Raw genomic sequence first — 15,996 nt, 5'->3', positions numbered from 1 at the left:
TCGTTGGTGGAGTTTTGGTTGGACACAGTTGGGTAGCTTTTCTGCCTGGCTGGGTCTCGTTTTCATTTTGTTTAAACGCGACAACAGCACCACTGTGTGGACTAAAGTGGTCGGTGTCGAAAGATTTTCATATTTCTATTATTTATAGAAATTCTATCATTTCTGAGGGGTGCTTTGGGGGTCTTTTAAATGAACTGGAACGTGTGAGACCAAGAACAAGGCAGGGAGGGCACAGTAAATCAGGATAATTGACCAGAAACAAAAAGAGTTTAGAAAAGTAATAAAGAAAACATTGGGTACAATTTTCCAGATGTCAAAATAGGATCTATCTTGTGGTAATAGTGACCTTTAGCAAATAATAACAGTTGTCTTGCAAACTAACTCAGTACTGGCCAGTAACTGTTTATAAAGTTTTTTCACATTTGCACAGTTATGCTCCAGACCATAATAAAAACATAGTACTTGAAATCTGGTTCTGATTAAGAATGACATTTATTTTGCATTAAAAAGCTGTTTTTCAAAGTTAAACAAGTGTTCAGATACTTTAATTAAGTAAAGTTTTGGAATTTATAAAGTTCCTAAGTAAAAAATACATTATGCAGACTCATATACATTATGTTATTGGATCATAACTATTATATATAACTTTTCTACTCTGCTTGAGCCTTCAAAGTGCTTTATAAAACCTGCCTTAATCATACAAGCACCTATTTTCTACACCAAAGTGCTTACTACCCAACACTCATACTTTAATAAATACATCTGCTGGGAGCAACTTGGGGTTCAGTATCCTGCCCAAAGATACTTAGGTATGCTGACAGGAGCCGCCAGCCTTCCGATAACTACATGACCTACTGTACCTCCTGGCCACAATACTTTAGCAATGCACTTTAAGAAAGTTATATTCTGTGGTGCATGAACACTTGAGATTTTTTTTAGTTCAGTTCATAACAGCTGTTTTAAGATTAAGGTCTTATTGTATAAGAGAGACAACAATCAGATCATCTATGAGCAAGTGCTTGGCAAAGGTGGAGAGAAAGAACTATCATTTGACAGGAAAAGAGTGGCATGAGAACCAGACTAAGGGAGTAAGCAGCCTTTTAGGAAATGAGGGAAATGAAGAGCCAAAAGAGGAGCATAGCAGGAACACAAACAACAAACAGAGCAAAACACAAGCTTTGAAAAAGTTTGTTGTTGCTGATTTCTGTTAATTCACATCCTGGCCTGTTGTCCTATTGTTACCCAACAAATTGTTTTTAAAGACATTTTTAATACCTTTTTATGTGTAATTCAATGCAATTCTTATTTAATACAGTAAAAGTCAAGTAAATAAAGCACACCTTTAATTAATTCATTTTGTGTTCTTATTGTCTCATTGCATGGGATGGCTGAAGCTCAGGAGATAAAGCAGGTTCTCCACTAGTCAGAAGGTTGGGGGTTTGATTCCTGGTTGCTCCAGTCTGCATCTATCAGAGTATGAATGTATGCAAATGCTAGATAGAAAGCACTTAAGCATAGGAAGAAGTGAATGTTAATGTAGAGTATACATGAATGTGTATATACTCCCTGACTAATGTTTGTTTAATGTCCCTTAGCAAGTTTCACTTTTATGAGGTGCTTTTGGTAGCTATCAACAGGCTTCTGGCATAATTCTGGCTGGATATCTGAGCACTCCTCTTGGCAGATAATAGTGGCATTCCACATCTAGCACTGGGAAATTAGCTTCAGTGATTTATCATCATAACACATTCGTTTTACTAACCACCTTGGCCAGTGTGTTTTATGTAGAGAAGATCAACAGTTCAAGGTTTTATTGCTTCGTTTCCTAAAGGAGTGGTTTGAATAAATGTTTATTTGGTAATTTTTGGTACATTTGCTTTTCTGTAAAAGTAACCATAGGCCACTGACATAAGTACACGTTATTCAGATATGTCACCATCACTTTGCAAAGGTCTGTAAGAAAACCCAACTATCACCCATAAATGAATAGAAATTGGTAAGGATTTTTAGGTTTCAACCCTGGAACCACCAAGTGTTAAGCCTGCCATGAACTGGAAACTGCTGGAAGACCAGCATCACTATCCAAACAGCATCACTGATCCATCTTCAATATCCATGAAGATGGATTACCCTCCTAATCGGATGCTGACCAAAAAAGAAGCCCCTGCTCCAAAATCAACATCTACTTTTAAAATGAAAATTTTAGCTGGCCACATGAACACCCCAAATGCTTTCTCAAGAAAAGTTTTATGTTCAAATAAGACAAAGCTTGAGCTATTTGGCTATGATGACAAGAAATATGTTTAGAGGAGCACAAGTGAAGATTCTAGCCTAAAAGACTGTACCAGTTGTCAGGCATGGTGGGGGTAGCATCATGCTACGGGTCTTAATTGGTTGTAGTGGTACTGGTACATTGCACAAAGTGGTGGAATAATGAAGGAGGAGAACTACCTCCAAATTCTTCATCTTCACCTCAGATCAACAGCTAGATAGTTGGACATGTAAACATTGATAAAGTAGGCTAACATTAACCATTTAAAATGGTCTTCCCAAAGCCTAAAATTCAACCTGTTGAAAAATTGAGGACATGGATCCATGCCAGGAAACCAACCAATTTAAATGAACTGCCAATTCTGCCAGAAGGTTGTTGATGGGTACCAAAAGTGCCTGGTCGAGCTGTAGCTAGCAGACAGCCAAATATTAGTGGGGGTGTATGTATACTTTTCACCCTGTGAGGATTAAAGAAAATGCTAAATAAATTCAGACTTGATTAATGCATAAAATGCATTTAATTTTTACAAGATACATTTGAATATTAAATGAAGAATCGTGTTTTGGTTTACTTTACTGTTCCAGTAAGTAATTTTTTACTGTGAACTACAATTCACTCTTTACTCAAATTATTATTATCTACTCTTACTACTTTTTATTAGTAAAAGTAGCAGTAGTAGTAGAAGTACTTCAGCTGCTTCTCTTAGGGATCATCATTCAACAGATCGTTTACTTTCAACTCACACTAACACTGACCCGCTGCATGTCCTCCTTTACTACATCCGTGAACCTTCTGTGTGCTTTTTCCACTTTTCCTTGCTTGGCAGATCCATATTCAGTATCCCTTCCCACTATGTCCACTAACCCTCCTCTGCACCTGTCCAAAATGACTGATTGATTTTGTCTTCAAACTGCTCAAGCTAATCTGTGCCTCTGATGTACTAATTTCTAATCTTGGCCTTTCTTAACATCTTCTGCTCTTCTACTTTCCAAATCTCCAAATCATACATCATAGCAGGTGCCACTACCATCTTGTTAACTTTCAGTTTCCCTCTTGTATTTCCCTCTTCAGACTATTATTTAGACTTGTCCACCTTCACTACCTCTTTTGTTGCAGCGTCACTTTTCCATCTGTCTGTCTTTAATTTACACAGGTATATCTAGCTTTTACTGACTTTCATGTCTCATCTCTCCAGTACATACATTCATCTCTCCAGACTCTCTTTCACTTGCTCCTTACTATCACTAGAGATCACAATGTCATCTGCACACATGATTGTCTGTGGAAACTCTTGCCTGACGTCATCTGACAGCCTGTCCATTACAATCACAAACAAGAAGTAGTTCTGAGCAGATGCAACCCCACCCCCACCTTGAACCCATCTGTCACTCCTACCTCACACCTCACCTCTGTGCTGCTGTCCTCATGTATGCCCTGCACCACCCTCACCACTTCTTTGCTACTGCTGACTTCCTCATGCAGTACCACAGTTCCTCTCCTGGCACCTATGCTTTCCCTGCATCCACAAAGAAACAGTAAAACTCCTTCTGACCTTCCCTAGACTTCTTTATCAACACTCTCAGAGCAAACAACTGTGGTTCTCTTTCTTGGTTTGAAGCCGGCTGCTCGTTGATCATCACCTTTCTTCTCAACCTAGCTTCAACAACTGTTCCCCATAGCTTCATGGCTCAGCAGCTCTACCACTCTGTAGTTACTACAGCTCTGCGCATCACCCTTGTTCTTGAAAACTGTTACCAGTATACTTATTCTCCATTCCTCAAGCATCCTCTCCGACTCTAAGATTATTTTAAACTGCTCTCTCTCCCCAAAGCCTTGACCCTTCACAGGTATGTCATTTGGAGCAACTGGCTTTCCACTCTTCATCCTCTGCATAGCTCCCCTCATTTCCTCCTTACTAATCCTCTGCACTTTCTCTCATTTTCTTCATTCATCACCTTCTCACAATAATCCTTCCATCTTCTCAGCACACTCTCTTCACTCATTAGTACATTTCCAGCTCTATCCTTAATCACTATAACCTCTCTCTCTCTGTCTGTGCTTTTCTCCTTCCTTATTGTTCAGCCTCACATACAAATCACAATAAGAGTTTTCATTCGCTTTTGCCACCTCTCTTATTGTGGAACACTTTCTTAAACTCACTTTCTCATTTTTCTTGCCAGCTTTTTGCTGAAATAAATAAATAAATAAATAAATAAATAAATAAATAATAGTTGACTTAATATAATATTTAAATGCAGGGCGTTTAAGAGTTTTTCTACGCAGTTTCATTGCTTTTTTGGCCATCATTTTAATAACAATAATTATTCTTCTATCGCTATAAGGCTTCCTGCTATGTTTTCGAACGAGTGTATTCAGCTCTATGTTGGTCTGCAGCATGTCCAAGTGTAATCTATATTTAATTAGAATATCTAAATGAAATATAATATGAAATAAAAAAAAATTATGTTGTGTATCCCTACGCCGTCTGGACTATGGGCTATTAAAGTATTAAATATCATTGTTAAACAGTTTTATAATATGAGTAGTGTTGCTCTATCCAGTGTTGCACACTAACTCCGCCCTCGTCTGGGGTTGACCGAACGCCACGTACAGTTTGGCTCAACGCATCTTAAGCCAACGGGGGGCGGTTGTTGATACACTATGAGTGACAGGTGTATTGACCAATCGCCTCTCAACGCGACTGTTTTGTGAAAGAAAGTATACTTTCTCAGGCCAATAAGAGAAGCCAGAGGCGGTGCGTTGCCATGGTGAACACAACCTTTTTTTGTAGGTTGTAGCCAAGAGAGGCTTGTATTGGTGGTTAACAGATGACCGCTGTAAACAAGCTCCGGTGAAGCTCAGGCACTTTGAGGAACACTAAACCGTGAAAGCCAGGTGAAGAATAAAAAAGAGGAGAGCAAAATAAGCTCCACGTTACAAGTAAGTATTATTTCACGCGAGGTGACGTTTACTAAGGCTGTTCTCTCTGTCTGCTGAGGCTTAGTTTAGAGCATTTTCTACATCCATGTAGATAATGAATTAGCTGGCATCCTCACTGCATGATCCCTACTGAACAACATGTTCCTTAAACTACACACTCAGTCTGATTTTTTCACTGTGACTAACAGGTTCACAGCGTTCAACTTAGAAATCTCTAAGAAAATATTCTAAAGTAAGCCACCAAACACGTGTGCTGCATGGGCCCTTTCTTATGGGAATTGCTTTTCAGATTAAGAGTTATTTGCATAACCTTATCAGTGTTCTGTCTCTATTTGAAGTGTTGACTTGCACCACTTTTTAAAATTATATATATATAATAAAGATAAGGCAAGTGGTCATTTTGTTCTGACTGCAGAGCTTTCTAAAAGATGCACGATCTTCACCTAACCTGAAACTAAGTCCTATCTTTTTTTCTTATCTATTTTATGTATGCTTTGCCTGACCAGATGGTGAGGAGTAAAGCCTTGGCCCGCTGTGGCCTTGTTCTGCTCAGTCTGTGGCTGTGTATCCAGTCAGTGCCTATCAGTGTGGACAAGACCAAAGAAAAGGCTAAAGAGGAGGAACTGGGTCCACCCGAGAGTGCTGTGAGTCACACGGGCAGTGTGAAATAAAGGGATATCCTATTAAAATGGGGTCTTACAGCTAAGTAGATAAAGCTCAGGGTGATCCAGACATGAAGTCAGCTGTTTCAGACACTTTTCAGAAATGCTTACTGGCTAAAGATTGATTGAAAAACAAACAAGAGCAGTGTCTGTTAAATTAGGTGTAACTGTTCATTAGAAGAATTAATTGACTGGGAAAAAATACCCATAATCGGACTGAATAATGTTATGCATTAACCAGCTAAATGTGGTCTATTTCTCAGGACACTGGGCTGCACTACGACCGCTACCTCAGGGAGGTCATTGAGTATCTTGAGAAGGACCCCCACTTTAGAGAAAAGCTCAAAAATGCCAATATGGATGACATCAAGGTGCACACTTGCAGAAACAGCCCAATATTTTGTAAGCTGGTTGTTGACGTGGACATTTTTTATTGAACTATGGTATGTTGACTGTCTGCTTGCAGCAAGGCAAACTTTCCAAAGAGCTGAACTTTGTTCAGCACAATTTTCGGACCAAGCTGGATGAGCTTAAGAGGGAGGAGATGAACAGGCTGCGAATGCTCATAAAAGCTAAACACGACATCAAGGAAGGAAATGGTAAGTATCTTAAAGAAAGGGAAAAAAATGATGTGTCACTGAGAAACTTGAACTTGAAACTTCATAAGTTTGCACAACAACTTCTGCAGTTTAAGTCAGTCCATTAGTTGTGTCATTGAATGCAGAACTTAACTCTTGAAAGGAAATTATTATCCAAATGTAAATTTTGATCATTAATAGAGTAAGCTGTATAAATGTTCATACAGAATAGATTAACACAAGTGTAGGTAGGGAAAAGAAGTAAAGATAGAAGTCATAGGTCAATTTCTTAAAAAAACAAACAAAAACAAAAATGCGTTGATATTCATGTAATCCTTTGACGCTTTCTAGAATAAATGTATTAAGTTTTGGTACAAAATGTGTTTGTAAATCCCAGCGGAAAAGAATAACCATGACACAACTCCAAAAAAACCAAGTGTCTTTGTTTTACAGTTGAGTAAATCTAATCATTATTCCTTTTCTTGCAGGCCAAACAGTGGACCACCAGGCCCTGCTGAAACAGTTTGAGCACCTGAACCACAAGAATCCACACACTTTCGAGGTGGATGACCTGGACCGTCTCATCAAATCGGTACACATACACCTAGTCATTAGCGCAACTACTTGAAGGTTAATACTGACCCTGTTTCTCTGCACTGGTATGGCACAGTCACATTTATAATGACAGTTGCTCATGCAGAAATATTGCCATACTTAGCATAGCGTATAGGGAATTTCAGTGAGGGATGTTTAACTAGTCTGGCTTTTTTTTTAAATTTTAGATGTAATAAGTTGGAGGCATTCACAAGCTTTGTTCCCTTTGTTGGAGAGTGCTGACTCATTAGAGGTAAATGTGTAAGTTTTGCGAGACCAACATGTTTCCTGTGTGTGAAATGAGTATAAAAGAATATTAATGGGGAGGTCGGTTTAATGAGTTTGCATGCCTCTGTAGTTTTACAACAAAGCTTCCAGTCATGCAGATGTAAATCCTAAAAATATTTTATTTAAGTTTTACTTTTCTGTAGCATTTAGCTTTGCTCTATAATCATTCACCTACTATTTTGCCTTGGCACTGCTTGAGAAATGCAAAGAATGGTGATAAATGAGCATTTGCTTTGTTTTGTATTACCATAGCATTTTCATACACTTTATGCTGAGCAAGTCCTTGCAGGGTTCTAGAATAAAGAGCCACCCAGAGGTTCTAATAAAATCAGGCCAAAATAATAATTTTAAACTCACAGATCCAGATTTTGAACTATGACAACAGTGCATTTATAGTACTCAGCAAAAGGTACAGTCACTATCAGAAATCCATCCATCCCTACATCCATATATCCATACATCCCTTTTCTTCCACTTATTCATGGTTTTGAGGGGCTGAAGCATACCACAGTTGTCATAAGGAGAGCGATAGGGTCCACCTTGAACAGGTTGCCAGTCTGTTGGCTAACACATAGTAAACAAAGAGGTACCGGGAGAACTTCAAACAGAAACACCCTCATGCTGTGAGGTGGCAGTGCTAATGTGGGGCATTGTCTGTTATTAAGCCCTACCAATACAAAGAGCTTTTAGATTCTAGAAACACACACCAGAATACTTTTGCAATCAAACAATTTGTCCAAATTTGTTTTTTTATAAATCAACTTATTGTTACTGCAGCTCTGAGGTTTAGGAGGTCAGAGGTACTGTTTATTCATACCCAGTTAGCACTCACTAGTATTCACTAGTAAGCATGCTAGCACTAAATGGATGAATAAATTTCACCGCATGAGCTGAACACAAAAAGCATGCTATATCTGCCTGGGTTGTCTCTGCATTCAATGCTGAGTGATGCTAAGACTGTGACATGGCTAGTAATTATTCAGCTCAACAGTTTGCTTCATCCTCTATGGAACAACTCTGATCAGGCATCTGGATGTTGAATAGAGTCCATCTGTTTCAACGAGGTGCATAAATCTGCAGAATTAAGAGGTGAATTCCCCTTCCCAACTTTTTGTTTTTACGTCTAGGCGACTAATGACCTGGAGAACTTTGACAAGGACCGCCATGATGAGTTCAAGCAATACGAGATGATGAAAGAGCATGAGCGACGGCAACGCCTGAAGAACTTGAATGAGGAGGATCGCAAGAAGGAAGAGGAACACTACGAGGAAATGAAGAAGAAACACGCCAACCACCCTAAAGTCAACCACCCTGTAAGACGCCAGCTATAAAGCAGTTCATTACGAATGCTAAAATTATAGCCCATGCGGGGGAACAAATGACATTTAAGCTGAATGATATTATTTGGAAAACATGAATGATTTTTTTAAATGATAAGATTAACTAATTTAGTTGGGCCAATTGTATTTAGATTTATATGCAAGCGATAGAATAAAGATGCTAAATAGTGCTAAATACAAAACAAGAAAAAGGAGAAACCTTGTTGTGTACCTCTGTGTGTGCAGGGCAGTGAGGACCAGCTAAAAGAGGTGTGGCAGGAGGCAGATGGTTTAGACCCAGAAGATTTTGATCCAAAAACCTTCTTCAAAATGCACGGTAACCATAGACCATACACTGAAGGTCCTTTAAGAGCAAAGAATGAATATAGCATTCAGATGTTGTCTTATTTGCTAGTGTGCCAAAACTATGGATGGTTAAAATGAGACACAGATTTCCGTTGTTTGTTTTGTGTTGCAGACAGCAACGGAGACGGCTTCTTTGATGAGAGTGAGCTTGAAGCTCTCTTTACTAAAGAGGTATATGTTTTATGTCTAACTCTGGTTCTGCATAGTCTGGGATAATGTAATCTGCAAATGAACAAGTCTCTGAGGTAAACTTTGTGCATTTCATTAAGCTGGAGAAGGTTTACAACCCAGAAAATGAAGAGGATGACATGGTTGAGATGGAGGAAGAGAGACTGCGAATGAGAGAGCATGTTATGAACGAGGTGAGCCACCACAAAACCATAAAATGTACAGATCATTGTCATGTTTATTAGCATTTCTAAAGTATGGATTAGTATGTTATGAAGGCATTTGCTGTTGTCAGAATACAATCATAATGTATAATTCATAACAAACGTGTGGCATTGCTGCCTGAAATCTAATGAATGAATTTAAACATCTGTGTGTGGAGTAGCTATTTTAGCAAGGAGCTAAAGGTCAGGGCCTTTGGGACGTATCTGGTGAGTGATTTATCTCGATGACAGTTGTTGATCAAAATTGCTGTATTGACATTCAGGTGGACACCAATAAAGACAGGCTTGTATCACTGAGCGAGTTCATGGCAGCCACAAAGAAGGAAGAGTTCTATGAAAAAGACGAATGGGAGGTAAGAGCTAGTAAGGTTTGGCTTCCCTCCTGGCATTTTTGTGTACAGAGTAGTATTAAAAATTAATGTGAACCCAATGTTATGTTAGTGTATTAAAATTCAATTCAATTATTCATCAATATGAGCTATGAAACTATGAGCTTAGACTTGCGTAAGTGCAACACAATAAACAGCTGTTTTCAGAAATTGCCTACAAAGGGTGAGACTCCAAATCATTAAACTCCCCAAGAGATTTAACAGCTGATATTATATCATGAAATCAGAAATGTATATGATTTCTTATCACATCATTTATTTATGCGCCCTCTGCAGACTTTAGATCAGAACCCATTGTACACCGAAGAGGAGCTGAGAGAGTTTGAACAGCAACTGGCCAATGAGGAGAATGACATCAACAAGAAGTCAGCTGAGCTGCAGAAACAGAGAGAGGAACTTGAAAGGAAACAGGAAGAACTTGATGGTCAGAAGCTGGGGCTGAAACAGGTGAATTATCTGTCAACTATCCATAGCAGATGAAATACAATCTGAAATTAGGATTTTTCTATACAGTTGCTTGACCCTTTCTACAGATGTAAGAATCTGGCTTACAGTGTGAAACGTGTACGGCCTTGCTGAATTGCACTTAAATCTTGTTTTAGAGACTTGTAGAACTGAAACATGCAGGCAATAGCAAACAAAGTCTTAAACCATTTTTATGGTCTTAACATTTTTTTTGTCCTTCTCTCGCTGCTCAGGCAATGGAAGAAATGGAAAGGGTTAAATCCCAAAGCTTAAATGCTGATGTAAAACGTGAGTATGAAATTTATGATAAATAATGCTGGAAACAACAAATCACATGATGTTAAAGGTCTCTTAATTGCACTCTACTTCCATTTTAACATTTTTTAAAATCAAGTGAAAATTAACCACCCAGTCGAAAGCCTGCATCCAGATCCACAGAACAGTCAAAACAAGTTATTTACTTGTGCATCCCCAATCAAAGTACACTTAAAAAGATGCAGTGAGGGAAAAGCATTGTTATCCTTTTTAATAAGACAAGATTAAAAGCTTTTTATCATATCCTAATAATCATTTAAATACATCTCATGATTGTATGCACATATGAATCTTTGTTACAGAGCCTGCAGCTCCTCTAACTGCAGGTGAACATGCACCAGTTGTACCAGGAAACAGTCAGCCACCTCCGCCTGGTCACCAGCAGCAAGATGTACCCATGCCTGGACATTCTTAGCAGGCCTCGCCACCCTGTGTGCGATATGAGTGAGCATGCAAGTGTGCTTGTGTTTTCATGATTTCAATTTTGGGTTATTGTTTAGAATTTTCAAAACACACAGCAACACATAGGTGGGGAAAAAGATCTCTTAGTGCCAATGATTCCCTTCCTTCTGCTGGTTAAATCAACTGAATGAGCCAGCCTGGAAATGTGGAGCTGCTCCAGTTTTCTGTGTGGACAATCAACCCTTTTGTTTTTGTTTTTTTAATCTTGTATCACAAAAGGACTCTGTTCTCTATTGGAAGTTCTTTGGGGTGAAATGGGGAGGGCAGCTGGCCTGATAACTGAATGTTTAGTTTTGTTCACACTGTAGTTTCACTGCCACTTTTTCCTTAAGGAAATCCTTTCAAAATATTATTTATTTTTATGGTAAATTGTGAATTATTTTGGAAAAAATAAATGCCAGAAAAGTAAGATTAGAGCCGAAATGAAGTTTTATAGAAAAAGTGTTTCCTTCAATGTCTTTTCAAGCTGTTGTGACCTCTGGATCAGATTAGTGCAGAATAAGAGATGAAGTTAAATATATACAATATGTATTTAAATGTTATAATTTTTAATAATTGTGTTTGTGATTGTGGCAATTGTATGAATTATGAAGTGGTTGCCTGGATGTCAGTACTCAGGAGTGTCTGTGAATTTGTGTTTATTTATTCTCGGACCACTGTAAATGAAATGAATGCAGTAGGTTGAAATTTGCCTTGTAAAAATCAGAATTAAACTCCAGAAGGAAGCACAAGGTAAAAAACAAAAACTTATTTTTTTTCACTACAGACTAATAGCAAAGCAAAGATGGACACAAAATACTTTGAAGAGTTGAAGTCAAATACACTGGTTACTTTATTTTCAAACAACAACCTCTCTGCAACCTGGTATATGTGCTGAACAGTTTATGTTTATTTGACTTTTTAAAAAAGTACTTAAATGTCCAACCAATGTCCTGTGAAAAAAAAAATCATGAAAATTATGTACAAGGTTTGAATGTCTAAAATTAAGGTGAATGAGCTTGCAGATACAATGTTTCTGTCTCTTATTTTCATCACAAACCTCAAGTTCAACTCATCTTATGAACACAGTCACAAGTTAACATTCAGTTTTATAATTACTGTAGAATCTGAAGTGACATAATCATACTTCTGACAATAACTCACTGAACATGATTTAAAAAAAAAAAAAAAACTTTCTTAATCAAATGGTCAGAATGGTGAGTTCAAATTTAGCTTCTTCCATATGATTCACTGAATCGCTCAGTGAGATAGGCGCCTGCTGTAACTGGTGGATATTTGTTGGAGCCATCACAGCAGGTGATCAGAGCCTCGTCATCCGGCTGGACAAAGTAAGCCAGAGACTGCCGTGTGCTGGAGTCTCCGACAGGGGGCAGCAAAACCCTGTGGAGCTAAGAAACAACAATCAACACTAAACTATAATCCTAATGCCATGGCATATGCAAAAACTTTTTTGGGAAGCATTTTAACTCTGTTGGCTTCAAAAAAGATCATGGGTCACAAAAACATATCTAGAGTTAAAGTAGGTGAAACCTTTCTTATTTCCTATAAATGACCCAATCTGACATAGGTAGTCGCATTTACTTTTCTATTTACAGTGCATTTTCATAACCTTGTCATAAAACTTTGTGGCGAAAATATCCCCTTCACTCACCACAGAGACGAACTGATCGCTCGTCCAGCGCTGCATCAGGTCAGCGATATTGATGAGGATGGCTCCGGGGATACAGGGAACAGGGATGAATTCACCTGAGCGTGTACGCACCTGACGGTCAAAAAGTGTCAGGAGGATAACAGGATTATTTGATGCTTTGCTTGACTTTAACACATAATGTGTTACTAACTAAGCAAAACACATGACTGACAATTGAAGAAACAGTGATGACAGCTGTTTAAAGTGGCACACCACAGGAATTCCAGCTTAAGTGAGTTTGTAAATTAATCAGACCTTTTTTCAGTATGTTACCAAGCAACTTATGTGCTTGTGTGTCCCAGTGGTACAGGTGGATATAAGGTCTTACCTGCAGACCTTCTGAGCTCTGGAACAGCAGAGTAATGCTTCCATAGTCTGAATGCTCTCCACATCGCAGCTGGCCCTCCTTTGCTTTCTCACAATTCACTGGTGGGTAGTAGAGAGATCGCATCGTAGTGCCATTTTTGTCAGCTAGAGGAGACACAGCAGTGTTGTCAATGCAGTGTATCTCTTGTTTGTTTGTACCAATTTATGGACCAATCTTCCAAAACCGTAATCTGGTTTGCCTTGAGGTTACACTTTACAAAAAAGAAAGATTAGATTTTCAGTCATTTCCCTTGTTTGTTACTCGTATTTACATGTGTCTTGTATTTATATTCATTTTTCTTTTATTTTGTGCTGTACTTTTATGTTATTTTTTAATTTAGGAGAAGAGCTATATAAAGTACTAAGTGAATATAATATATAGTACATAAATTAAGCTAACATGTCTTGGTTGAACATTTTGCCCTTATTATTCTTCCTAATTTTGTAGAATTAGATACTGCCAGTTTGTGTGTGTGTGTGTGTGTGTGAATAAAACCTTCTCACAAGGTTCATACGATCTGGGATCAGTGACCGCCCCTCATGACATGTAGCTTGAACACTTAGTAAAACTGATCCTATGTCACTGTATGCTGGGTACAGTGTATGGGGTAAACATACTTCCTATTAAACGGTGTGCACGCAAGAAGACTTCTGGGTCGAGTCCCAGACTGTGGGCCATCACCCTCAACAACCGAAGACTCAGCTCTTTGCAGCGCAGAAAAAAGGATGTCTGGAACTCCTGAAAACTTTCCAAACTGCCTGACAATGGCCATTTCTACAACAGAAATCAACACAACCACATCAGAGTCTGTCTAATGATAATACTGATATTGATATCTTAAAGTACCCATAGTATGCTCATTGACCTACTTATAGCTTCAGTGGTATAATAGGATAGGTTTATGCTTTAATGTTCAATACATAAAAAAATTTGTTATCCTGTTATCCTGGACTTTACTGAACCAGCTTGTGTTGTTTTGTTATAATGTGTATTTAATGTAGAGAATGAGTCTGTAACCTTGCTGGTACTATTAAAAGTACATAGCAGCTGAAAACGGATTCCAATTCCGATGGCTTGTTTGTATTACTCTCAATGGGGTGTGTTTGTGTCACTATTTTAATGTTTGTTTTGCTGTCAAATAACAAAAAATGAAATATGTAAAAAGAACAAGTTTATCTGGAATTTTGTGATATTAAGATGCAGGACATGTCAGTGACATGATGTGGATTTTGGCTTTTAACTTCAAAATCCAAGAAACAAGAAGAAACAAGGACAGGGAAACAAGGGCCCAGATCCTGTAGCTGCAAAACAAGCCCAATTTATCACCTGTCCACCAGTGTGCTTGAGAGTTAGGATGAGGTATATGTGCTAATATGCTGTTTTTGGTCCCTGATAAACAAGGTGCTGTACACTGTAGCCAAACATCTCCACTTTGCTCACATTTGTCCAAAGAAGAGATTGAGGAGTCTTGGACAGAAGAGTCTTTGTGCTGGCAACCCTTATGAACAAGAAGCCATATTTGTTCAGTCTTTTCCTAACTGGAACTTCATGAACTTTAACATTTAACTTCTAACTGAGGCCTATGGAGATGTAACTTTATTTCACTAAGAACTGCATGCTCTGACCTTGGAGTGAACTTGTAGGAAGTCCATTCCAGGGATGACTGTGTAATTGTGTTAAGATTATGGAATTGCCTCTGGGGAAGGTCTCCTCCAGATCAGCAAACTGCCAAAACCTCTGCTCATATAGTTGGTTACACTTGCTGATTATCAGCTAATTATGTGCATTTGATGCAATCAAGTGTATTCAATAAGCAGCACCCCTGCTGCTACTTGCCCTCTTAATAGGGGTGTACATAGTTTTTCACAGTACTGCGCAGAGTTCAACATTTATTTTCCTGATTCCTCTCCAAACTTAACAGAGCTTTCTCTAAAGTAACAGATACTGAGTAACTTGTACTTTAACCCCCTGACTGATAACCTTGTGGCACCATGCAATTGTTGTGTCTGAGCCCAAACTCTTAAGGTTAATCATAAAATAAATAAAATGATGAAAACAAACAATCAAGGCTTTTGCCTCCGAGTTATTACTATATCAGGATGAAGGGAGGCAGTGTTGAAAGACTCCTTCAGGTCCCCAGGTCGACGTGGATTCAACCTATAAAGAAATTATCCGAATTTAAACTCTCTTCCGTAGATACACATTAAAGTATAAAACGTATGCTTCCTACCTCTCCGTCTCCAATGACACCCAACCGTGGTTAGGGTTGTTCACGAAACTTTTCCTGCTGAAGGGTTGCTTCAGTTCATCTGGCTGCAGGAAGAATTTCTTGGATATGTCCATAACACAGTCCACCTATCCAAACACACCAGAAGAAAAAGACGGATTCCAGTGTAAGTTCCTCGATAATAATTTGATTCTATCTAACTGGCCTCACCTCCTCCTGAGTAATCCCCGTGTTCCTCAGAAATGCAAAACCAACATCTCTAAATGCTGATTTCAACTCTGTGCTTAAACTCTGCAACTGCTCGTCAGCGACATCCTTCTCGCTCAGCCTGTAGGCGCCGAAATCCACAACTGGGATGTTCATTGTAAAAAAACCTAAAGTTTCTTCAGTAAAAACAGCGTCGGGTTAAAAGACAGCCTGAACTGAACGCAAACAGTAAAAATAAATCGCAAATGTCCACCACTAATATATCCTTCGGTCACATGACATTGTCTAGCCAATAGGAAAAATTCTCTTAATATTGCCAAATTGTGCAATAGCGGACTATCTTCTCACCTTTGGATGTCCTCAGGTGTGTTGTTGTAAATGTGGCAGCGGGCAATAACTGAGCTAAAAAAAAATTAGCTTCTGCTGTACATTTTCCTTCTCGTGTTGATCAGAACATTAATTA

General features: G+C 38.6%; 2 protein-coding genes across 2 annotated transcripts; one reads left to right on the top strand and one right to left on the bottom strand.

Annotated features, from left to right (window-relative positions):
• The first annotated feature begins 5,048 nt into the window (after positions 1-5,048).
• On the top strand, positions 5,049-12,052 carry LOC102781512 (nucleobindin-2-like). The gene is made up of 13 exons (XM_006782388.3): positions 5,049-5,212; positions 5,719-5,856; positions 6,138-6,245; positions 6,341-6,473; positions 6,941-7,044; positions 8,462-8,647; positions 8,900-8,990; positions 9,132-9,190; positions 9,289-9,381; positions 9,675-9,764; positions 10,077-10,247; positions 10,499-10,553; positions 10,883-12,052. Exons 2-13 carry the CDS (start codon positions 5,719-5,721, stop codon positions 10,993-10,995), a joined length of 1,341 nt encoding a protein of 446 aa, XP_006782451.2. The 5' UTR covers positions 5,049-5,212; the 3' UTR covers positions 10,996-12,052.
• On the bottom strand, positions 11,856-15,786 carry si:dkey-10o6.2 (uncharacterized). The gene is made up of 7 exons (XM_006782390.3): positions 15,537-15,786; positions 15,330-15,454; positions 15,190-15,256; positions 13,717-13,873; positions 13,061-13,203; positions 12,694-12,804; positions 11,856-12,430 (listed from the first exon to the last, which is right to left on the bottom strand). The coding sequence occupies exons 1-7, from the start codon at positions 15,687-15,689 to the stop codon at positions 12,251-12,253; spliced, it is 936 nt and encodes a 311-aa protein (XP_006782453.1). The 5' UTR covers positions 15,690-15,786; the 3' UTR covers positions 11,856-12,250.
• Between the last annotated feature and the right edge of the window lie 210 nt (positions 15,787-15,996).

This window comes from Neolamprologus brichardi, chromosome 7, assembly GCF_056152115.1.
Source record: "Neolamprologus brichardi isolate AB-2024 chromosome 7, ASM5615211v1, whole genome shotgun sequence".
NCBI lineage: Eukaryota > Metazoa > Chordata > Actinopteri > Cichliformes > Cichlidae > Neolamprologus > Neolamprologus brichardi.
Note: the sequence above shows the minus strand (reverse complement) of the source record. Positions and strands in the feature narration are given on the sequence as shown.

Bases quoted from the DNA above. Each gene is read 5' to 3' on its own strand.
- si:dkey-10o6.2 (XM_006782390.3), bottom strand. From the start codon at position 15,689: ATGAACATCCCAGTTGTGGATTTCGGCGCCTACAGGCTGAGCGAGAAG. The intron at 13,874-15,189 runs GTAATAACTCGG...TTTCTGTTGTAG, and splicing joins CCTCCCTTCATCCTGATATA to AAATGGCCATTGTCAGGCAG. The intron at 12,431-12,693 runs GTGAGTGAAGGG...GTTGTTTCTTAG, and splicing joins GCGATCAGTTCGTCTCTGTG to CTCCACAGGGTTTTGCTGCC.
- LOC102781512 (XM_006782388.3), top strand. From the start codon at position 5,719: ATGGTGAGGAGTAAAGCCTTGGCCCGCTGTGGCCTTGTTCTGCTCAGT. The intron at 8,991-9,131 runs GTAACCATAGAC...TTTGTGTTGCAG, and splicing joins AACCTTCTTCAAAATGCACG to ACAGCAACGGAGACGGCTTC. The intron at 9,191-9,288 runs GTATATGTTTTA...CATTTCATTAAG, and splicing joins AAGCTCTCTTTACTAAAGAG to CTGGAGAAGGTTTACAACCC.